Here is a 25,308-nt window from a genome sequence, read left to right on the forward strand (position 1 = left end):
TAAAAATGAGCATTTGAGTTAAACCTTTGTTCCTTATTTTTTTACTTTTTTAATTTAATTTTTTTAGCAAGAAGAACTCTTGGAGAACAACCTTATTTATTTTTTCTTTAGACCCTGAAAGAGATGGGTGAAAAAAATAGCTCTGGAAGTGGACTTAAATTGCAGGAATTAGCTAGCAGGCTTAGCTATGGGAACAAAAAGTGACTTCAGCCCATAGGTTTTAGAGCTTTAATAAAGAATCTGTAATATGGTGTCCTAAAGACTAACTCTGGTTATGCTCACAAAATATGTTTAATGTGAATAAATCTGCAATCAAGAGATTTCACCTCTTAAAATATTAGCATTTTAGTTCTCTTGGAATACTAGGAAATCTGGAAACATAGAGCCCATATTCCCATTGGGAAAAGCACCCTCTGATAAACCAGTCTTCCCCCCTCCGTATCATATTGCACAGGACCTAACTCTTCTTTCATTGTTCTTGATTCCTTTGGGATATGAGTTATCAATCTCTGCTTTATTGATAGAGCTCTTCCGATTTACAAATCTGCACATCCAACTTGTGAGTGGCTTGGCTAGGATGTTCTGACATCAGCAACATACTGCACCTAGACCAAAAAACCAATGACCTGGTCCTTCACCCTGTATCCAGCTCACCAGTGCAGACTTCTCTCTCCCCAAAGACAAGTTCCCTTCAATCCCTCATTTCTTTTTCCTATAATATGATCCCCCTAGGAACCACTCCAATCTATCAAACAAGAATAAAGAAAAGGGAATCAGGTCCCCTGGATATATTCTCCTGTGCCTCTAGGTAAATTTACGGATGCATGGTAACAGATAATTAGAAGGGAGTTATGTCACCTCTACTTGCCAATAGTGTCTGAAACTCAGACCTTACTCAGAAAAAAGTTTTTCAAGAAATTTTTGAATTTAGGCAATTTTCATGTTAACTGGCAGCCTTAAATTCATGATGTAGCTAAAATAAAATCTGTGTCATGGTTATTTTTTCTGTTATAAAATTACAAGTGATTCAGTATAATAAAAAATATATTTAACTCAAAGCAAGTTACCAAACTTAAGCAATAATGGAGAGAAAGCTATAGTAAAGATATATCTAATATCCTAATTACCTAGCTAGAAAAAACACTAAATTTAGTATATTATCATAGTAAATCATGTTAGAATTTTAGAATACTAAATGCTTACTTTCTCTCTCAGAAAAAACACATTAAGAAGAATTAATATATCGCTATAAAAAAACCAATCATAATAAATATAATAAAAAAACATAACTAACCATTGACTATCAGCAGTCAGGCATATCAACCTAACAGAATACATACCCACCTTGATGTTATATTCCTATCCACTACTCGTTGCCTGGGTTTCAAATCCAAATAAGCCTGGTGGTTGCTATAGAGACAATATGCCACTTCTGGAACCTGGAGCTTAGTACTACTAGGTACTTATGAGCTTCAAAACGTCAGTACTTCCTCCCACACTATGAATCATACCTCAGATTGTATAACTTCACAAAATATGATTTTGTTCTGTCCTTTAAACAATTTTCTTACTTTAGCAGTATATGTTAAAAGAATATAACTCACATAACATGCTAAATATACATACTCAATAAACATTTGATTAAAGATGTCGGCTTGATAATATAGACAAATTTTTTGCCACCATTGTAATTTACTGTTTTATTATTGTAATTGGGCAAGACCATATCTTACTAATTCATGTCTTAGCTATGGTTAAATAACAGTATTCCTTCCATCCTTCATTTAATAAGTAAAAAAATTAAAAATAACATTCAGAAGCAGAATTTTATAGCAGATTGATATATTTTTATTTTCTTCAGGAACCATTCCTAATAATTAAAGACTAATTATTAACAGTGTACAAGGAAAATATACTTTGTTGCTAGTAAATTGAGAAGGAAAAAATACCAATCTTAAATCAATCAGAGCATATTTCCAGATCATCAAAAAGAGAACTGGAAATCCTATTAGATTGCTGGTGGGAATGGAAAATGATGTAGCCACTTTGGGGATTTTTTCCCCCATTTCTTTCTTTCTTTCTTTTTATTTATTTATTTTTTTTGAGACAGAGTCTTGTTTTGTTGGCAGGCTAGAGTGAGTGCCATGGCGTTAGCCTAGCTCACAGCAACCTCAAACTCCCGGGGGGCTCAAGCAATCCTACTGCCTCAGCCTCCCAAGTAGCTGGGACTACAGGCATGAGCCACCATGTCCAGCTAATTTTTCTATATATATTAGTTGGCCAATTAATTTCTTTCTATTTATATTAGAGACAGGGTCTCACTCTTGCTCAGGTTGGTTTCAAACTCCTGAACTCAAAGGATCCGCCCGCCTCGGCCTCCCAGAGAGCTAGGATTACAGGCGTGAGCCACCATGCCCGGTCCCGTTTATTTCTTATTTGTATATATTCATGAGGTAAAAGTGCAATTCTGCTACATTGATATACTGCACTGTGGTGAAGTCAGGACCCTCAGTGCATACATCACTGAATCAACATGTATTGTACCCACCAAGCAACCTCCCATCATCCATCCTCCCACACACCCCCAATTTCCCGAAGTCTCCATTGTGCATAATTCCACACTCTACTTCCATCTGTACGTGTTATTTAGCTCCCATTTAAAAGTGAGAACATGCAGTATTTGTCTTTCAGTGTCTGAGTTGTTTCATTTTAACACGATGGCCTCCAGTATCATCCACGTTGCTGCAAAAGATATTTCATTCTTTTTTACAGCTGAAGACTATTCCATTGTGTATATATACCACATTTTCTTTATCCAGTACTCTGTTGATGGGCACTTATGTTGATTCCATCTCTGTGCTACTTTGAATAGTGCTGCAGTTATATTTTTGATATATTGATTTCTTTTCCTTTGAGTAAATACCTAGAAGTGGGATTGCTGGGTAGGTCTATTTTTAGTTCTTTGAGAAATCTCCATACTGTTTCCCATAGAGATTGCACTAATTTACATTCCAACAGTGTATGAGTTCCTTTTCTCTGCATCCTCACCATCTGTTATTTTTGCCTTAATAGTAGCTATTCTGATTAGTGTAAGATATTATCTCATTGTGGTTTTAATTTGTATTTCTCTGCTGTATTAGTGATTTAAACATTTTTTCATATGTTTTTGGGCCATTTGTCTTCTTTTGAAAAATGTCTATTCAGGTCCTTAGCCCTCTTTTTAATGGGTTTTGTTTCTGTTGAGTTCCTTGTAAATTCTAGATATTAGGCCTCTGTCAGATGTATAGTTTACATACTTTCTCCTATTTTGCAAGTTGTCTGTTTACTGTGTTGATTATTTCTTTTGCTGGATGCAGCCACTTTGGAAAATAATTTCAGTGTCTCAAACAGTTAAATATACATAGAACTACCCTACAACCTATCACTTTCATTCCTAGGTATCTACCCAGGAGAAATTAAAACATATGCCCACACAATGATTTGCACATGAATATTCATAGCAGAATTATTCATAATAACCCCAAACTATAAACAACCTAAATGTCTGCAACTGGTGAATGGGTAATGTTTTCTCCAACAGAACCCACAAATGAAGTGGCCCCAAAAGTGGTAGCAGGAGAGTTTCCACAAGGGAGTGCCCCAAATCATCTGAGATAGGAACGGCTAGGATTCCAAAGAAAGAAGCACTGAACTCCAGGTCAAAGCATGTATTAGTGGAACTTACTTATAGAGGGCTACAGCCATCATCACAACAGACAGGAAGAGAAAAGGGATTCTCTGACACATGTCCGCAGTGAGGGGGTCAGGGTATGGAGTTTATATGAGGGCATAAGCAATTTGGTTCAGGGCTAGGACCAGTTTCTTTCAGTGTTTTGGGCAACAACCTAGATACCTTCATCAGTGCCTAGGAATGTTTAAGGCCCCAGTTTAGGTTCAAGCCTGTTAGGGAAAACCTGTAGCTGGCTACGTCACAGAGCAGTCAAGGTAGTCTGTGATTTTTCGTCAGGACACAGAAAATAACAGGGGAACTGGGGCACCCTACAGATAGACCAAAACAATAAGAAAACATATCCATATAATAAAATACTACTCAACAACAAAAAGGAGAGAATAACTGACACATACCATGTCATGGACGAACATAAAAAACATTACGCTCCCTGTAATCCTAGCACTCTGGGAGGCCGAGGCGGGCGGATTGCTCAAGGTCAGGAGTTCGAAATCAGCCTGAATAAGAGCGAGACCCCGTCTCTACTATAAATACAAAGAAATTAATTGGCCAACTAATATATATAGAAAAAAATTAGCCAGGCATGGTGGCACATGCCTGTAGTTCCAGCTACTTGGGAGGGTGAGGCAATACAATAGGATCACTTGAGCCCAGGAGTTTGAGGTTGCTGTGAGCTAGGCTGACGCCACGGCACTCACTCTAGCCTGGGCAACAAAGTGAGGCTCTGTCTCAAAAAAACAAACAAACAAACAAAAAAACATTACGCTCAGTGAAAGAAGATAGACACAAGAGACCATATATAGTATGATTCCATTTATGTGAAATGTCCAGAAAGAGTAAATTTATAGAGAAAGAAAGTAACACTAGTAGTTGCTGGGGAGTGGGAGTGGGAATTAGCTGCAAATGAGCATAAGAAATCTCATTTGAGGTATGAAAATGTTCTAAAACTGATTTACAGTGATGGCTGCACCATTGATAAAACTACTAAAAGTCATTGAATTATATATTTGAAATGGGTTAGTTTTATGACAAGTAAAAATAAAAGAGTGGGTTTTTAAGAGCCAGAAGACATGAAAGCTGCAGGGATGCTTGCCAACCTTCTACTTGTATAGATGAAGAAAATACATACTAAAGAGGTTAAGCAACTTGTTTAAAGATCACCCAACTAGATCATGGCAAAACAGAAAAAGAAAAAAAGATTAAAATCCAGGCTTTTATCCTTTCACCCAGTCCAGTTTTATTTCTACTAAAACTGCTCAAGGAATTTTAGAAAACTATTAATATAATAACAATGAAATAGAAAAAATTATTCAAGAGGTGTTCTAGAAGCTTCAAAATTTGAAAGTCAAAAAGAATGACCAATTAAAACTTATAAAAATTAATAAATGCATAATAATATTCAGAAAATGTAAAAGCTAGAGTAGTTCATTTGTCACCCTTTGAGGCCCTATAACTTGCTTTAAAAATCAGTAATGAAAAAAAAGAACTAAACATTTTTTTTTCCTAATAGGAACTGTACTTTAGGGTAATTAAAGTCCCTAGTTTATGAAAAAAAGCATCTGCAATACAGAAAAATGCAAATTAATAAATGTAAGTGGAATGAAAAAATTAGAAATTATTTTACAATCTCTAATAAAAATTATGATTCAGGCAAGAATTATAAATTGTTGTTAAAGCCATTAAGTTGGTTGATGGGGTAGTTGGACATTTGTTGGAAACCAAAATAACACCTCACGAATTGAGGAAATAAATAAATAAATAAATAAAATAAAACACAACACAGAACCTTACATGGAGGGAGATCAAGCTGTCACCAATCTAATCCAGGAGTTTTTTTTTTTTAATTACTGATGGTAGTTCAAGCAGATATTGTAATTAAATGTCAAATTCAATATCACTGATGATGAAATTGTGTTTAAAATCCTTAACATTAACGTGAACAATCCTTTGGCAATTATGTCCACATTTATAAAACAAAGGGACTAGAGGAATAAACTAAATACCAAGAGAAGGCAGTCAAACAAATATGGATGGTGAAATACTCTATAGGACAATTTACCTAGTCTCAAGAGTATAAAAAAAAAATTGTGGGGATGATCTATTGAAAACTAAAATATTAATCTTTCAATTTTTAGATTAAAAAAGACTTGAAATACATAACCAAATACAAGTATGGTCCTTAACTGGATTCTGGTTTGGACAAAGCAGCAGTACAGAACATTTGAGGGATAGCTGGATAAATCTGAATATGGAATATAAGAGAATGTTAACTAATGGGAAAAGAAAAATCAAGCTTTTAAGGAATTAAAGTTAGTTTTATTCAGTAGTCTTACTGAGGACTATAGTCAGAGGCCTATTTCAGAGTTCTTTCAGACTCTTCCAGCACAGTATTTCACCCCACTGCTTATATACAGCTGGTGGGGGTTCAGCACGTGCCTTGCTCAGAAGTTACATTAAAGCAGAATTACATCAAGGTTTGGGTGTAAGAGTACATCTGGTTCTAGGTTACAGAAGCATAATCACTAACCTCATCAGACATTATCTTATGTGTAGGAAAAGAGAAAAACTAATGTCATATCTTTTAAGGAATATAGCAACACAGGCAAGAGATGTGGGGGTGGGAGGGAGGATGTACTACTCTGTTTTGTGTTCAAAGTATCTTTCTGGAGCTACTATTCCTCACAAAGTCTGGGGCTTTGTAAAATTACGTCGGCAAGCAGAAACAAGCAAACATGGCTTCTTATGTTTGCTACTTGATCTCATAATAATATTTAAGAAATTATTTGTTTAGTGTGATGACATTTTTTTTTATACAGGAATATGCTTTTATAGAGATGTACATGAAAGTACCTACAAGTGGAAGATCTAGATGTCTATGGCTCACTTCAAAATCCTTCAGTAAGTATAAGAAATTATTATTAATAAAAAATTAAAATCTAAGTCTCAACTTCCTAATTCACTGCTGTTGCCACTACATGCTCATTAAATATTAATCACATACAACTCTTGTAGACAAGGGTTCGAGAAGTGACCTACCACGGCTGATATATATATATATTTTTTTAATTTTTTTACAGGTACTGAGCTGACGAGAACTCAGAGGTAACATGGTAACATAATATTGTTGGCAACCTGGTATGTGCAAGGCACCAAAAGGCACCAAAGAAATATAAACACAGACCTTTGTCCTCATAGGGTTAAACATATCTAGTAGAGTTTGTGGAAGTTTACAAGAGAACAAGTCTGTCCCCAAATTGTAGCTAGGCTTTGAAGAGGCAGCCTCCCTAAACCAATCTTCAATTATTACATAAAATCTGACTTTCTGATTTCACCACCTCTTACAACTAGAGTTATTAACTACGTCACCCGTTGTGCAGAAGTGAAGGGACACTGTGTCAAAAATCCCTCTCAAGTTAGGGCGCTATGCTAAAAAACAAAAAACAAAAAAACAAACAAAAAAAAACCTCATCAACTTCTTTTCAACGAAGGTCTTTAATCTCAATACCGGGAACTCAGACTTTTCCTCAAACCTTGGTAAAAAGGCTGAAAATCAACCAGGAAAATTTAAGACTCATCTATCAATTTTTTCTCTCCCTCTAAATCCAAAAGGTGGCGCTGTCCTCACTCTTTCCACACACCGGGACGTGCGCGAAGTCCAGGTGCACTGTCCGACCAAGGGGGCAGGTCCGCTCGCCTCTGACAGGACTCTCAGCCGCCCCGTCCCGCGCCTCTCGTCTCCCGACACGCCGGTCAGGGTCAGCCCGCGAGTCTGCCTGAGTGGAGCAAGCACAGAAATTCCTCCCAATACTCCGGGCAGGTGGCACAGCTGAGGAAGATTCTGCATACTGCACTTTGGCTCAGCCCAGCAACCGAGAAACGTTTTTCAAAGAAGCGTCACAACGTCTCGCGCTAAGCCAGAGTTATACCGACTGGGCGCCCAACTTACCCGATTCACCGACCTCCCCGGCGCGGTAGCCTTCGCGGCCGAAAGCCTCAGGGGGCGTCGAACGCCGGCTCCACTCCCCGTCCGGCCCCGCCCCTCGCGCCCGCCCCGCCCCTCGCGCCCGCCCCGCGCCCCCTCCCGGCACGCGTGCGTCAGGGATCACGTGCCGCGTCTCCCTTCTCTACCGGCTACCAGGCGCTCCCCTCTTCCGGAAGTCGCGCCGGTCTGCGCCGGGCTCCTCCCACCACCCGCGACGTCAAACTCAGCTCCTACCACTTCTCTGTCTACGCCAACACGCGCGGGGAGGCTACCGTTTCCTTACAACATGCCCTGCCGCTTCCGGGCACCTGAACAATACAAGCGAGGGTTTTGAAGTCACTGAGTGTGCAGGCCTCGGCGCACGTGAGTAGACTTTAAGAGGACAGAGGTGGCTCTCTGCAGGCCACCCCGGCAGAGGCCTTTCCCCCTCTCCACAACTTGTGCGCCACTTGGTTCCGCCGAGACCCACGACGGTTCCCCCCCCTTCTTCCTTGTCATTGATGTTGTTGTTCTTGTCAGTGCCGCAGCCCCGACCGCGGGGAGCTCGAACCCGAGCCGGGGCCGCCCGGGTGGCGCGGTGGCGGCGGCAGCGGCTGCGACTGCGGCAGCTGCGACGGCTGCGGGGGCTGCTCCGGGGACTGCGGGGGCGGCCGGGAGCCGGCAGCCGGCGGCGGAGCCGAATGGCTCTGTGCGGGCAGGCGGCGGGCGCCGCGTCGCTGCCCAGCGAACTGATCGTGCACATCTTCTCCTTCTTGCCCGCGCCGGACCGGCTGCGGGCCTCGGCCTCCTGCTCGCACTGGCGCGAGTGCCTCTTCTATCCGGCTCTCTGGCCCCAACTTCGCATCTGCCTCCGCGTCTCGCCCGCTGAGCAGCCTCGGCTCGAATTCCTCATGCGCAAGTGCGGCTGGTTCGTGCGAGAGCTGCGCGTTGAGTTTGCCGCCGAGAACTACCTCAGCGGCGGCGGCGGCCCGGGCGACGGAGGTGGCGCGGACAGCGGGACTGGCGGGGAAGAAGTTGAGGCCCTGCAGCTCTCAACCCGTTGGCTGGAAGTGCTGCGCACCTACTTGGAGCTGGTGCTGTGCGTGCTGGTCAGCATCCGGAACAACAGGTAGGCTCGCCGTGGGCTCCGCCCCCGCCCCGCGACGCAGTGTCGCCTCCTTACCCAAACCCCGAAATAGAATCTGTGCGGACGCGCCCAACCAGCTTCAGCGTTACCTTCTTCAGCGACTGGGGGTGTCACTTCTTAACTGGTCGATTTCCTTGGGCGGGAGGGCATAACAGGGCTCATCATAATACTTTATGAACAGTGATAAACTGTGTTTATCAGACACCTCTCCTGGCGCCTCACAGGCACTGTCTCATTCATCCTTTTGGTGGCCGTGGGATGCGGCTGACAGCTGCCGTCATTATTCATTTTATAGATGAGTGTTGAGGCTTGGAAGGTGAGGTACATGGGCGAGTCTTGGGAGAAGCAAAACAGAACAAATATAACCCAGGTTTGTCTGTTAGAAATAGGTGATTTATGGTGTCTCATAGTTACAAGACTCTTCCTAAAAAAATCTTTAACAGCCATTTTCTTAGGAATTGTTTTGATTAACTAGGCCAGGCCCAAAAAGTAGGAGTGTTTGTTAAAGGGACTCAGGAAGAAGACGATCTTCAGGGTTGACAGTCCCTTCCCCTGCACCTCCAGACTCAATTTGCCCCCACTGATTCACCTGAAAGTAACACAGTACAGCTGTGGAGGGGAAGGTTAGCAAGGGAGTCGACCATTGTCTGCAAAAGGTAAGCATGTAAGTGTTCTGGTTTTACGTCAGGACTTCAACTAATTTCTTGTGTTCTGACCCAGTATCCTTGCCATCATTTTCCTTTATTTCTCTAGTGCCCTCTCCAAAACCCTGTCGATTTAGATGTTCTGTATCTGGATAGTCTAACAAAACTCTTGAGTTGGAAGTCGGTTCAAAACTTCAAAAAAGAAGCAACTTACATAGTAATAATAGTTTAGCAGTTTATACAAGTAGTATTCACATTCATTATCTTTGAGCCTGTCAGTGACCCTGTGAGGCCGGATGATGATTATTATTATCCTTGTTTTATAGAAAGGAAGCTAATGCTTAATAGGGTCAAGTGATTTGCACATTGTCATACAACATTCTTTTTCTCCAAGAGCAGCTTCCTTCCTTTTGCAATAAATAAACTGCCAGCATCATGTTGAACAAGATTGAGAACAGTCCCTGGTTTAACGCTAGGATATATATGCTTAATCTGTGACTGAATCAAAAGATCAAGAGATAAGCATATACCTCCGAGTTGTATCTGGAGCATGACTCCATTATTCCAAATGGCCTGGGTTATTCCCGCAGCTTTTCACATTAAGACATTCCATTTCCTTACTTTGATTTTATCTGTCAATAGAAGCTGTTGAGGCTAAACATTGCTTTTGACCAGGTTGGAGACTGAGAAGAGTTGAATGTATGCTAGAGGACCAACTGACATGGAAGGTGCAAAAAGATTCAGAGTCAGTGAGCACTTACTAATGAAACCAAGATTGAGGGTGAATTCAGCGAATGAGTACCAATTAGGTTTTTCTGTTCTGATATCAAATGGTGCTTATGTGCAAAAATGTGGGCATTTGATTCAAGGAAGAGTAAGCCTTGAGCAGTGCCTAGTTCCTTTTAGGTATTTTAATAACTAGTTGGTTGGTTTGTTGGAGGGAGAGAATGAAGGGGGAAGGAGAGAGGGAGCAATGGATGGATAGATGACATTACGTAGGCAAAATAGAGATATGTCACATCTTCCCTTTGTAGTTTAATTCTCTCATTCTCTTCCTCACTCCTATGACTTTTATTAGCATCCCAGTCTGCCTGTCTATAAGGCCACCTATGTCTGCCCTTTTGGGTCAGCTATCAATTCTATACAGATACATTAGACTTTTGTTCCTGATATTAAGGTTTGCTTGTCATTAGCTGTAGGTATGGTGCTGCATGTTGTGCTGCTTTGGTGTCATATTCATTGTGTATGTCTGAAGTTCAAGTATAGTGTAATTTCATGTGTTATTTGTACTAATGGTATTTCAAAGGGTTTTTTAAAATATATGTTTGGAAATAAATTTATCTCACCTTTATTTCTGAAAATGCCTTGAGATGCTCTGATAATATTGGAAGTATTAATTAAATGTTAATAGAAACAGGATTAGTTTCCTTTATAGTTGAACAAATTTGAAAGTGTTTTAAACCAAGTTTATTCAGTAATTCTGGTAAAGCCTATTCTTCCCATAATCACTTCAACTACAGATTTCAGGTTCAATGAAGACGTAAAACATAGTGTATAACAACTTCATTTAGTATCTTTTAGGTTGTTTTTCAAATCATAAAATTTAGTAACTAGTGGAAAAAATGAGCATTTGACATTGTTATTTACATTTCCAAGTTAAATTTATAAAAGTGGTTTTGCTTTATGATTTCTGTCATTGTATAAGTATAAAAGAGAGGTATGAATCACATCAGATCATAAACATTCTGCTTCCAGGCTTTGTGCTGAACTCCTTTATACAATTCAGACTGTTGTTTTGTTTTGTTCCAGTTATTTTCATGTCCCTGAGGAAAAGAACTAAAAGTATAACCTTGAAATGTGGGAACTTTTCAAAGGTGCTGATCTTCAGAGAGGATAATTGGCGTTTTGTTTTGCTTAATTCCTGAGTTACATATGCACATGTATTCTCAGAATGATTATAGCTGCCATATTGATATATTAGGTGTTAGGAACAACTAATGAGGATCAAGAAGGTACAGAAATGCCTCTTAGAGGGTAAAACACAATCCTTCAGATTTCAGAAATCCTTTCTCTACAGAGGACCCAGTTACCTCCCTTCTTGACGAATAGTGAAAACAGAAAAGCAGGAAGTACTCATTCCAACCATATTATAGGTTAAATAGGGTGAATTTTTCCTACAGTTGTTCTACAAGAAATTGTACCTATAAGTGCAAAACAACAAATCTAGAAATGCATTTTTCACATTTAATTTGGTCAAGTACTGCCTATTAAAATGTTATATTTCAGACTCCTTCAGAAAAATTAGAGTTTATGGTCAATAAGATTTATGATTAAGAGTAATAGACTCAGTTACTAAAAATACTTCTTAAACAGTGGCCATAAGCACATTGTCATCATCTGGTTTATACTTTTCTGGACTTTATTTTATATCAGCTTTTCCTGGGTGAAATACTATGTCGCGGACAGTACTTTTTTCTAAAGAATAAATACTGTAAAAGGCTAGAGAGATTTTGTATAAGGTTGACCTTCTTGTTAAAATTCTGAGTTACAGCTCTAACTACATACATGTATATAGATTGATTGACCATCACATGATTATCTCTGCTTATATACCCTCTCAGTATAGGATTTAATTAATAATTCTTAGATTTGATCTTGATTTGGCATGCACAGTGAAGGAGAGTCTCATCTTTATATTGTTTCTTACCAAGATGTAATAACTAATAAGACAGTTGAAAAACACGTCTTAAAATAGATTGAAATTCTTTGGACATTTCAGATTACTGAGGTAGTAGGAAATACCTTGAAGGTATTAACTCCAACAACCCCAGCCTCATTTTTCTTGAACTATTTTTTCCTGTCATAGTGTAATAAATACATGTAACAGCATTTCACATTTGAGAGCTTACTTTATTATTATTTAAATAAAGAAGCCCATTTACAGTGTAAATATCTTTAAATATATTGGAACTTTGACTACATTCTACATTGCCCAAGAGGTAGTTGCCTATAGAGAAGAGAAGTAAGACTATGTATTCTCAGCAGATTCCTTACCTTCAAACTGACAGATTAAAGAGGTTCCCCAGGGATAGCCTCAAGGTCATTAAGAAGAGAGGCTAAAGAAACTAACTTCCTAGGAGGGCTGCTACCAGTGGGCTTTAGGACTCTTTAGTCCATTGGTACATTCTTAACACTATTGAGAACTGATAGATGGAGGATAGGATGTAAAACTCAAAAACAAATGTAAAAGTAAAAAATTTTTTCTTACTGTGTTAAATGAAGCTGTTGAACAGCTTTTGAGTGATTAAATTATTTCCATTTTCATGTGTGTGTTCTGAGGCAGCCTTAGTTCACCAGACTTAACCAATTTAGGACCTAAAATGATAGTTACAGAAAATCTGTTTTTTTCCTCCAAATATTGAAAACCTACTATGTGCCAAACAGTGAAGACACACTCCCTGTTCTCATGGAGTCAGCATTGTAGAGGTGGAAGACAGGCAGAAACAAGTAAACCAAAAAAAAGAAAGATTTTTTCAGGTTGTGATAATAAAAGAAAATCTGAAAATAAAAGAGGGCTTTGTAAATAGAGACTAGGTGGCAACGTTACATAGAATGTCAGGAAAAACTCTTTTGAGAAGGACAGTTGACCTGCAACATGAATGACAAGAGTTGTCCATTTGAAGATCTGAGTATCATTTCAAGCACAAGAAACAGTAAGCACCAGGGACTTAAGCCAGACTAATTTATGGTGTGTTGGAGCAATAGGAAAGAAAATGTGACAGGGCCATGACAGGCGTAAGGGTGAGAGTGGCGTCATGATGAGCTCTGAGAGGTAGAGGGAGGGAGGAATGGGGTTATGTAGAATTGTGGAATGAAATTGAGACTGTATTCTAAGAATAAAAGGCGTCATTGAAAAATGTTTAAGGACAAGAGTAATGTGATCTAATTTACATTTTTCAATAGAGTCACTCTGAAGTTGTTTAATGAGTGAAGTATAAAAGGAACCAAAAGACGCAGAAAGACCAGTTGGAAAGCTGTTGCAATAATGTAGGCAAAAGGTGATAGTAGCTTGCATTATAGTGGAGACTTAAAAAAAAGTGGATGGATTTGGAATATATTTTGGAAGTAGAGCCAAGAGTACTTTCCAATTGGATGCGGATAGGGAAAGAAAAGGGAAAAGCAAATATTTTTCATCATTTCTCTGTACGTCTCCCCCAGTTTTCTTGTCCTTACAAGAGATTATCTATTAATAGCATGATAAAGGCCACACACTGTAGCCTATGCCTGTAATCCTTACACTTTGGGAGGCCAAGGCAGGAGGATCGCTTGAAACCAGGAGTTCAGGATCAACCTGGGCAACATAGCAAGACTCTGTCTCTACAAAAAATCAAACAAAAATGAGCCAGGTATGGTGGCATGTGCCTGTAGTCCTAGCTACTCAGGACACTGAGGTAGGAAGATCACTTGAGCCCAGGAGTTCAAGGTTATGATGAGCTATGATCAGGCACTCTAGCCTGAGTAACAGACCAAGACCCTGTCATTAAAAAAAAAAAAAAAAATTAAATGCAATTTTAAATGTTCATTTTATTTAAATATGCCTTTTGTGTGTAACTTTTGGTATTTGGGAATGATAATTGTTAGATGAAACTTGTGAATTCTGGGAAATAACTTGTAGTTAACAGATCCTAATAAAGCTAATAAGGAATACTATTGTAGGCCAGTGACTTTTTTCTGGTTCTAATGTTGTGCTGCCCAGTATGGCAGCCACTAGCCACATCTATTTAAATTTTAAAATAATTAAATAAAATTAAAGATGCCATTAGTCCCACTAGCCACGTTTCAAGTGCTTGATAGTTATATGTGGGTCGTGGCTACTATGCTATGTATCATAAAGTAGAACATTTCCATCCATAGCAGAAAGTTCTATTGGACAACACATCTCCAAAGTATTTGTTTTTGTTTGTTTAATTGGGCTGTGGCTGTCCATTAGCATTCATGAGAAGGGGAAATAATTTTATTAAAGAGTGTTATGTGGATATAAAAACATTCAATATTGGCCGGGCGCTGTGGCTCACGCCTGTAATCCTAGCTCTTGGGAGGCCGAGGCGGGCGGATTGCTCAAGGTCAGGAGTTCAAAACCAGCCTGAGCAAGAGCGAGACCCCGTCTCTACTATAAATAGAAAGAAATTAATTGGCCAACTGATATATATATAAAAAAAAAATTAGCCGGGCATGGTGGCGCATGCCTGTAGTCCCAGCTACTCGGGAGGCTGAGGCAGAAGGATCACTCAAGCCCAGGAGTTTGAGGTTGCTGTGAGCTAGGCTGAAGCCACGGCACTCACTCTAGCCTGGACAACAAAGCGAGACTCTGTCTCAAAAAAAAAAAAAAAAAAAAAAAAAAAAAAAAAAAAAAAACATTCAATATTGAACATGGACTAAGAACAGAACTGGCCCAAAAGAATGTCATGCAATCATTTGGATTATTTTAGCTTTTATCAATTTAGAAAAGGAAAAAAGTTGTATTTTATGATCTCCTTTATGGCATTGGGAAAGGTTTTAATGTTTTTAAGAGCATCTTTTTAAAGAACCAAGTTCTTTTGTATTTCCTGTTTCCGTAGCTAATTAGACTTAGCTGTATTAGCTTTAATTTAAGGTGGCTGCATTTTGCATTTTTCCACTGATCCTACTTATCAAAAAAATAATTTTGGATACTCTGGAATGAAAAGAGACATATCAAAGTTACTACCATAGATGAACTTCCCCAATTCTGAACCACAGATGAGAGAACAAGGTCATCATGCCCGAGATCTCAGAAGTGTTGGATTGTACTTGTGCTAACCAGTCCAACAGGAATCCAAGAAAAAGATTAAGGGTTTTCAGCCCTCTGCAGTTAGACCTTAAGGAATATTTTCTTAGGCTCATAGCTGGTTAATATATTTTTGAAGAATTACCCATTTGTAGATTTTTATTAGATTATCCAGAATTGTGATGGTTGTTTAATTCATGAGGAAATTTTTATGCTAAAAAGAAAATAAGATCTATTTTCAGTGGAATTAATATACATACTTAAGTTGTATGCTTTTCTATAACTATGGTTGAAAAACTAAGTATAAATCACAGGTTTTGAGAAAGTAATTTCTGTTTTCTGGGAAAATATGTTATTTTAGAGGGATTCCTAGTACATAATGCAACTAAAAAGTGATCTGCAACCTAATTTCATGATGGGTAAGGTATAGCAAGTTTTTGTCATGAACTAAGGTAAATATGCTATTCAACAAAAATTTATTGAATGCTCCGCCCTATTCTAACAACTGGGGATATAGCAGTAATCAAAAAGTCCTGCCATCACAGAGTTTATTCTAGTGGAAAAAGAAGACAAAAACAAAAAAGTAAAATATATAGTATCTCAGTTGGTAATATATACTATGAAGAAAAAAATAAAGCAGTGAAGGGAATAGTGAAAGTAGGAAGGAGTGTTCCTGTTTAGGAAAGTCTCAGCTGCTGAAGTGGTATTTGAAGGAAGGGAGAGAGCAAGCCATGTGTCTCTCTGGGAGAAGTGATTCCAGACAAAAGTAGCAGTAGGTAGAGTGGCTGCACTGGAAGTATGACTGGCATGTTTAAGAGAAATCACGGAAAACAGTGAGATGTAGAAGAGGCCAACCAGATAAGGGGGAAGGTGATGTGGACATAGGTATACCCTTATTAGGCTCTTATAAGGACTTTGACTTTTACTCTGAGATGAGGTACCATCAAAGGGTTTTGAGCCAGGGAATGACATGATCTGATATTTCAAAAGGATCAGTCAGCTGTGTAGGGAATGGCTTGTAGCAGAGCAAGGGTAGAAACAGTGAGCAGGGTTAAGATAAGACTGTTGCACTAATCCAGGCAAAAGATGATGGTGGCTTGGACCAGAGCAGGAACAGTGAAAGTTAGTCTGATTCAGAATTTATTTTTATCTGGAAGTTTTCTAGAAGTGGAATATAAGTATTAAAAAAATCAGATATAATTCTGCAAACATTACAATGCCCTTTTAATTGCTGTTCCCTAAATATGTCTAAAAATATTTTTCCTTTTTGGTTCTTATTCATTTTGAATGTGTGTGTGTTAATGACTTGTACTCTCTTAAAAAAAAATACTTAGGGTTTGGACATAGCTTATTTTCTAAAAACATGACTTATCTTTGGCATTTAACTCCTTTATCACCAAGCACTTGTACAGCAGCGCCCTGTTTGTATAGAATTTACATAAATTTGGGTCAGTCTGTTGAATCATCATGGAAATTTCTTGGCCTTCTTTACTGTAGTCATTTAAAATTTTCTTTTTCCTCTTTTTTTCTCCCTCACTTTTCTGCTTCATGTAAACTTATCACTCCACGAAATTTGCCTAGGTCTAACCATCATATGAGCTATGGATTCAAAATGGTAGGACTAGGTAGAAAGGAAGAAACAAGTGGTACTCTGTCTGAAATATTTTCCCTCCCCTTATACCCAAATCACTGGTCTCATCACCTGAAACAGCGGTGCCCAACTTTTTTGGCACCAGAGACTAGTTTCATGGAAGACAATTTTTCTACAGACGAGGGGATGACGGGGGATGGTTTCAGAAGGATTCGGGTGCATTATGTTTATTGTGCACTTTATTATTATTATATTGTCACTTGCCACTCACTGATAGCATTTTTTTTTTCTTTTTTTTCTTTTTTTTTTGAGACAGAGTCTCGCTTTGTTGCCCAGGCTAGAGTGAGTGCTGTGGTGTCAGCCTAGTTCACAGAAACCTCAAACTCCTGGGCTCAAGCAATCCTTCTGCCTCAGCCTCCCAAGTAGCTGGGACTACAGGCATGCGCCACCATGTCTGGCTAATTTTTTCTATATATATTAGTTAGCCAAATAATTTCTTTCTATTTATAGTAGAGACGGGGTCTCGCTCTTGCTCAGGCTGGTTTCGAACTCCTGACCTCAAGCAATCCGCCCGCCTCAGCCTCCCAGAGTGTTAGGATTACAGGCGTGAGCCACCGCACCCGGCCACTGATAGCATTTTGATATGAGCCTGTAAGCAATTGATTTAGTATGGTCCCTGTGTAGTCAAACCTCTCTGTTAATGATAATCTGTATTTGCAGTTGCTCCCCAGCACTAGCATCAACTGCCTCAGCTCCACAGATTCTCCTAAGGAGCATGCAACCTAGATCCCTCTCATGCACAGTTTATGGTAGGGTTCATACTCGAATGAGAATTTAATGCCACCGCTGATCTGACAGGAGGCAGAGTTCAGGTGGTGATGTGAGCAATGGGGAGCAGATGTAAATATACATGAAGCTTCACTTGCTGTCCCACCGCTCACCTCCTGCTGTCTGGCCTAGTTCCTAACAGACCACGTAACAGTACCAGTATGCACTCCCTGGGTCGCAGACCACAAACCTAAAACGCTAGGTCCAGGTAAAAATGTTTTTTTACCCAGACACTCATCATGTGTACTCTTCTTAAGTGAACAAAGAAAAGGGAGGAAATAGGAGCCAGAGTTGGGCTTTTAACCTGGTTTATTATTCAGGTGTTGCTATTAACTTCAAAAAAGAATCCCCTTTTTAGAAACCTCAAAGTCACAGTTTTTTGTTTTGTTTTGTTTTGTTTTGTTTTTAATAGAAACAGGGTCAGCCAGGCTAGAGTGCAATGGCTGGATTGTAGCTCACTGTAGCCTTAAACTCACGGGGCTCAAGCAGTCCTCCCACCTCAGCCTCCCACATAACTGAAACTACAAGCACATACCACCACTCCTGGCTAAATTTTTTGTTTTTTTGTAGAGACAAGTCTCACTGTGTTGCAAAAGCACAATTTTGGTTCAAAGTAAAGAACACAGGTAGTCACCTGAGGCAAGAGTCTTTAATCTTAGCTCTACCTTTGTAGGCCACATATCCTTCATCCCAAAGTCCTGTTAAGAGTCCACACATCCACCACACAAGTCACCACCAGGGTCATGGGGCTGGGTAAGGCCCCTTTATGTTGCCAGTGCTGCAGAGGGCTGAGTAGATTCATTCTTGATATCCCCTAAATTCCTAAACTAGCTTTTCCAGAGAAACAATAGTATTCAACAACTCTCTGAGGTAGACATCTTTATTATTCCAGTATTACTGATGGTGAAACTGAAACATAGAGTAGTTAAGTGAATTTTCCAGAGTTACACAATTAGAGAAATGATTGCCTTGTTTTCTAATTTTCCTTGTGAAATTTTTGAACACATATAAAAAATAGACACATGAACCCCCATTGTATCCATCACCCAGATTCACTAATTTAAAGATTTTGCCACACTTTTTTTTCTTTTTTTTTTCTTCCTTTTTCTTTTTTTTTTTATATTTCAAAAACTTTACAAGATACAAATGTTTTTTGTTACCTGGATGAATTGTATCATGCAAGAGTCAGGGCTTTCAGTGTACCTATCACCAGAAGCAAATCCCAGATAACAATGTCATTTTACCCTATATACTAAAGTATGAAGCTCTGAAAATTATGGACATTTTTATATATGACCACAGTGCTATTTGCCATTAACAATAATTCCTTGGTATTACCTGATTTTTATTAAAAATTATTATTTTTATAACCTTTATTTCCACTGCAAGAATCTAATAAGCACATGGATATTTGGAACTTAACCAACATAACTTTTTATATCACTGGATACAATGTATATATTTTAGTAATTATTTTTTAATTTATGTGTGTGTGTGTTTGTGGAGACAGAGTCTCACTATGGTGCTCAGGCTGGTCTCGAACTCCTGAGCTCAAGCGATCCTCCTTCCTTGGCCTCCCAAAGTGCTAGGATTGTAGGTATGAGCCACCACACTCAGCATATGTTAGTAATTAAATAAGCAAAGAATAGGAGAGCAGTCTTTTTGCTGAATTTCTAAGTTGTGAGTGCTTAATGATGTGATATTGTGCTCTATATCTGTAACTGATGACTTTCTTTTTCTTTTTCAACTTCCCTCTTTAAAGTCATGATTTTTTTAATACAGTTAAAGAAAGACAAAATTAAGTTGAAGAAATTCATTCTCTTTTGGTGATAGTATGGTCTTTTATATGCTTTAGAAAGATTGTTAAGGACTGTTTATGATTTTGTGCTATTTCACAACGCATCTTAGAATTTACAAAGACACTAGTAAATAGATTCTATCCTATTAATATTACCATAGGAATCAACCTACATTAATTTGAAGAATTAAAGTGAAAGAAAATACTTTGGAAACAACTGTAATATTTTCCCAATATTTTCTGTTACATGGCTTTTGAGCCAAGTGTTGTGGACATTCTACAGGAGAGAACCCTGTTTACTTCTTAGTTCACTTGCTGCTCAATAATAAATGAATGAATAAATATACTAAATAAATAAAACTCAGGTTACAGATTTTACCTTTAATTTAAAAAATTATGTGGCACAATTCCCTTATTACCAGTATAGTTTCCTGGCCTCAAAATGGGGCATCTGTTTATTACCATGATACAGTAGGTTTTATTCTAGTGTTGTTGCCTAGATGTTCTTTTCAGTCCCTTTTTTACCTTCTGAGACAATAATGAGCCACCTGGAAGCTATATGCATTTTCTTTGACTTTACCATATGGTCTGTAATCTAATTTCAACATCGTACATTTGAAAGCTTCCCTTGAATTGCCAATATTTTTCTTTTTTCTAAGTTTTAATGTTAATCGTTTTCAATATCACTTAATAAATTTTCATTTTTCATTGAAAAATAAGTACCTAAAAATTTTATTCCCAAATATCTATCATATACTGCTCTAAAATATGCCACCTATAATTTTTCCTATCACCTTAAATAAAAGCATTGTAATCAAGCACATGGTTTAATAGGTAAGAAAAAGCATGACTAAATGGTAGTCAAAACCTGGGTTCTCTTCCTGGCTCCGCCTTAACTAGCATTGCAAACTTAACACAGATCGCCTCAGTTTCTTTATCTACAAAAAGAAAGGATTGAATTGGTTAATCTCACAAATCTTTCTAAAGCCTCAAAAGTATATCTAAGTAAGGCGCAATGGCACACAACCTGTGGGTCCAGCAACTCAGGAGGCTGAGGTGGGAGGATTACTTGAGCCCAGGGGTTCAAGTCCAGCCTGGGCAACATAGTGTGAGACTCCATCTCAGGAATAAAAAGCAAAGTGTATCTGGCATTACTTACATGCATAAGGAAAGGTTGTGTATGTGTTGTTATCTCCCTTGTAATAAGATTATTACCACTTATTACCATTTCATTGCTGCAATAGAATTTTTGTTCATTGCTAGGACATTTGAAAATACTGTATGCTGGAACTAAAACCAAAAGTATTCCAGAGTCTCCTTATATTATTATTATGTTTTTAAATTTCACTGTGATGCAGTTCGTTAATTTTTAAAGTGATTTTAAATTAAGTTCTTATAAAGATAAAAGCTATGTAAAACTAATTTAAATTTTCTTCTGAATTTCCAAGTGTAGTATGTGCTTATAAATAGAAAATTTGAAAAATACAAAAAAAAGTAAAAAATTCACCAGAGATGATCACTGGTAAAATGTGACGCACCTTTCTGCAAAATTGGAGTAATAATCTACGTGTGGTTTTGTATCTTTTCCATTAATATTATATCATGTACATTTTTTCACATAATCAAACATTTTATCATGACATCAGGATGGCAGAGTAGGAAATCTAGCCTTTGTCTCCCCATAGAAACAGCAAGATAATAATATTCAGATGAAGATACCTTTATACAAAATCCAGTTAAGAAGTTCTAGCACCCTCAACAAGCACACAGCTAGGAAAATGTGTACCATTTTAGATAAGAAGACCAAATTCACTTTGCCCACATCCACCATTTCCCAAAACCAGCTTAGCTCAGAGTCAAGAGGATTGCCTGTGACCTCTCCCAGAGTGGGGAAGAAAAGAGTAGAGTATGCACCTGGCCATCTGGCCTCTTGGTCTTTCAGTGCCCTCCCCAAGGGCCCAATTTCTGTCTCGCCTCATACCCAGCACTGAAAGACTGGTAAAGTCCAAGCATCTGGGACAACTAAGAATGAAAGAAAAGGGGTAAGTATCCTCCTACAGCTGGCGCTGTTCTGTAAGATTGGAAAAAGACTCAGAACGGAGGCTTTTCCTCCAGGAGGGAGTTAGAGAAAAGAAGTTAGCCTTGTCCTCCAGCCTTTTACTGTGGTCCCCAAAGGGCTGGTTTCCATCTCACTTCATACTGAGTACTGAAAGACTGGCAGAACCTGGACGCCTGGAACAGCTAAGAACAAAGGAAAAGATATGGGCGCCCCCGACAGTCAAATCTACTCTGTGGGATTGGGGGAAAGTACTGGTTTTCAAATGCACAGATACCAATACAACCATACAAGGAATGTGAAAAATCAAGAAAACATGACACAAAGGAATAAAATAATTCTCCAGTAATAAACCTGAAAGAATGGGGATGTATGAATTGCCTGCAAATAATTCAAATTAACCATCTTAAAGAAGCACAGTAAGTTACAAGAAAACACTGGTAGACAAGTAAATGACATCAGGAAAAATAATACATAAACAAAGTGAGAATATTTACAAAGAGAAACAATAAAAAAGAAACAGACATTCTAGAACCAAATGATACAATAACTGAATTGAAAAATATACTAGAATTCAGCAGATGACTTGATCAAGCAGAAGAATCAAGGAATCTAAAAACTGGTCATTTGAAATTATGAAGTCAGAGGAGTGAAGAAATGAAGGAACTATGTGAGTCAATCAAGTGAACCAGTTTAAGCCGTGGATGTCCCAGAAGAAGAGAAAGGAAGGAGCAGAAAGCTGTTTTAAGAAATAATGGCTGAAAATTTCCCAAATCTGGGCAGAAAAATAGACATCCAGATTCATGAAGTCCATGGCCGGGCATGGTGGCTCACGCCTGTAATCCTAGCACTCTGGGAGGCCGAGGCGGGCGGATTGCTCGAGGTCAGGAGTTCGAAACCAGCCTGAGCAAGAGCGAGACCCCGTCTCTACCATAAAATAGAAAGAAATTAATTGGCCAACTAATATATATATAGAAAAAATTAGCCGGGCATGGTGGCACATGCTTGTAGTCCCAGCTAGTTGGGAGGCTGAGGCAGCAGGATTGCTTGAGCCCAGGAGTTTGAGGTTGCTGTGAGCTAGGCTGACGCCACGGCACTCACTCTAGCCTGGGCAGCAAAGCGAGACTCTGTCTCACAAAAAAAAAAAAAAAAAGAGAGAATAGGGATGTTATACTTAACATCTGAGAAAATAGACTTAAAGTCAAAAACAAAGAAGGTCATTATAGAATGTTAAAAGGGTGAATTCATCAGGAAGACATAACAATAGTATCAGAGCACCTAAATATATAAAGCAAGTATTAACATAAAAGAGAAATGACAGCAGTACAATTGCAAGAGATGTCAATAAAATAAATCAGTCAGAAAATCAATAAGGAAATACTGGATTTTAGCCACACCATGGACCAAATATACTTAACAGACATATACAAAACATTCCATCCAACCGCATCTATATACACATTTTTCTCAAGCACACAGAGAACATTCTACAGAACAGATCACATTAGGCCACAAAACAAGTCTTAACAAATTTTTTTTTTTGAGACAGAGTCTTACTCTGTTTCCCAAGCTAGAGTGCTGTGGTGTCAGCCTAGCTCACAGCAACCTTAGACTCCTAGGCTCAAGCATTCCTTCTGCCTCAGCCTCCTGAGTAGCTGGGAGTATAGGTTTGCACCACCATGCCCGGCTAATTTTTTCTATATATTTTTAGTTGGCCAATTAATTTCTTTCTATTTTTAGTAGAGATGGAGTCTCGCTCAGGCTTGTTTCAAACTCCTGACCTTGAGTGATCCTCCCGCCTTGGCCTCCCAGAGAGCTAGGATTACAGGCATGAGCCACTGTGCCTGGCCAAGTCTTAACAAATTTTTTTTTTTTTTTTTTTTTTTTTTTTTTTTTTTTTGAGACAGAGTCTCGCTTTGTTGCCCAGGCTAGAGTGAGTGCCGTGGCGTCAGCCTAGCTCACAGCAACCTCAAACTCCTGGCTCAAGCAATCCTGCTGCCTCAGCCTCCCAAGTAGCTGGGACTACAGGCATTCGCCACCATGCCCGGCTAATTTTTTGTATATATATTAGTTGGCCAATTAATTTCTTTCTATTTATAGTAGAGACGGGGTCTCACTCTTGCTCAGGCTGGTTTCGAACTCCTGACCTCGAGCAATCCGCCCGCCTCAGCCTCCCAGAGAGCTAGGATTACAGGCGTGAGCCACCGCGCCCGGCTAAGTCTTAACAAATTTAAGAAGAATGAAATCATATACATCTTTTCTGATCACAGTAATAAGAAACTATTATAGAAATCAATAAAAGGATGAAACTTGGAAAATCATAAATATGTGGAAATTAGCACACTTCTGACCAATCAATGCATCAAATAAGAAATCAAAAGGGAAATCAAATAATATCTCTTAAAAACAAAAGCACAGGCCGGGCGCTGTGGCTCACGCCTGTAATCCTAGCTCTTGGGAGGCCGAGGCGGGCGGATTGCTCAAGGTCAGGAGTTCAAAACCAGCCTGAGCAAGAGCGAGACCCCGTCTCTACTATAAATAGAAAGAAATTAATTGGCCAACTGATATATATATAAAAAATTAGCCGGGCATGGTGGCGCATGCCTGTAGTCCCAGCTACTCGGGAGGCTGAGGCAGAAGGATCACTCAAGCCCAGGAGTTTGAGGTTGCTGTGAGCTAGGCTGACGCCACGGCACTCACTCTAGCCTGGACAACAAAGTGAGACTCTGTCTCAAAAAAAAAAAAAAAAAACAAAAGCACAACATACTAAAACTTATAGGATGTAGCAAAAGCAAAACTAAGGAAAAGTTTTAGCAGTAAATGTTTACATTAACAAACAAAGATTTCAAACAACTTTATACACCAAGGAATTTGAAAAAGAAGAACTAAGCCCAAAGTTAGCAGAAGAAAGGAAATAATAAAGATTAGAGCAGAAATAAATAAAATAGAGATTAGAAGAAAGTAAAAAAGATCAACAAAGCTAGGAGTTGCTTTTTGAAAAGATAAAATTGACAAACCTTTGGAGTAAGAAAAAAGACTCAAAAGAGAGAAGAGACCTTACAACTGATGCCACAAATACAAAAGATCATAAGAGATTCCTATAACCTTCATACTCCAACAAATTGGATAATCTAGAAGAATGAATAAATTCCTAGAAGCATACAGTCTTCCAACTCCGAATCATGAAGAAATAGAAAATATTATCACACTATGATGAATAAGGAGATTAAATCAGTAATCAAACACCTCCGAAAAAGAAAAGCCCAAGACCTGGCTTTACAGGTAAATTTTGCCAAACATATAAAGAAGAATTAATGCCAATCCTCCTCAAACTCTTGGCCAAAAAAAAAAAAAAAAAAAAAAAATTGAAGAGTTCTCAGGTGAGAAAATTTAAAAGAAAAAAAAATTGAAGAAGAGGGAACATTTCCAAACTCATTTTAAGAGGCCAGCATTACCTTAATTCCAAAGCCACACAAGGACACTAACAAAATAAAATTACAGTCCAGCATCTCTGATGGACACAGATGTAAAAATCTTCAACAGAATTCTAGCAAACCAAATTCAACAGTACATTAAGAGTATCATCCATCATAATCAAGTGGAATTTATCCCTGAGGTGCAAGGATGGTTTGCCATGTGTAAACCAATAAATATGATATACCAGATTAACAGAATGAAGGATAAAAATCATATGATTATCTCATTAGATGCAGAAAAAAGCACTTGACAAAATTCAGCATCCTTTCA

At 38.7% G+C, this 25,308-nt stretch overlaps 1 protein-coding gene across 1 annotated transcript in view; it reads left to right on the forward strand.

Annotated features, from left to right (window-relative positions):
• Window positions 1-7,917: 7,917 nt before the first annotated feature.
• The window catches only part of FBXO33 (F-box protein 33), a 36,007-nt gene continuing 18,616 nt past the window's right edge, over window positions 7,918-25,308 (forward strand). Inside the window, exon 1 of the mRNA XM_012767067.3 lies at window positions 7,918-8,820. Within this exon, the coding sequence (XP_012622521.1) occupies window positions 8,213-8,820 (608 nt within the window). The 5' untranslated portion in view covers window positions 7,918-8,212. The remainder of the gene's footprint in view (window positions 8,821-25,308) is intronic.

The sequence above is a fragment of the Microcebus murinus genome, chromosome 6, assembly GCF_040939455.1.
Source record: "Microcebus murinus isolate Inina chromosome 6, M.murinus_Inina_mat1.0, whole genome shotgun sequence".
Lineage (NCBI taxonomy): Eukaryota > Metazoa > Chordata > Mammalia > Primates > Cheirogaleidae > Microcebus > Microcebus murinus.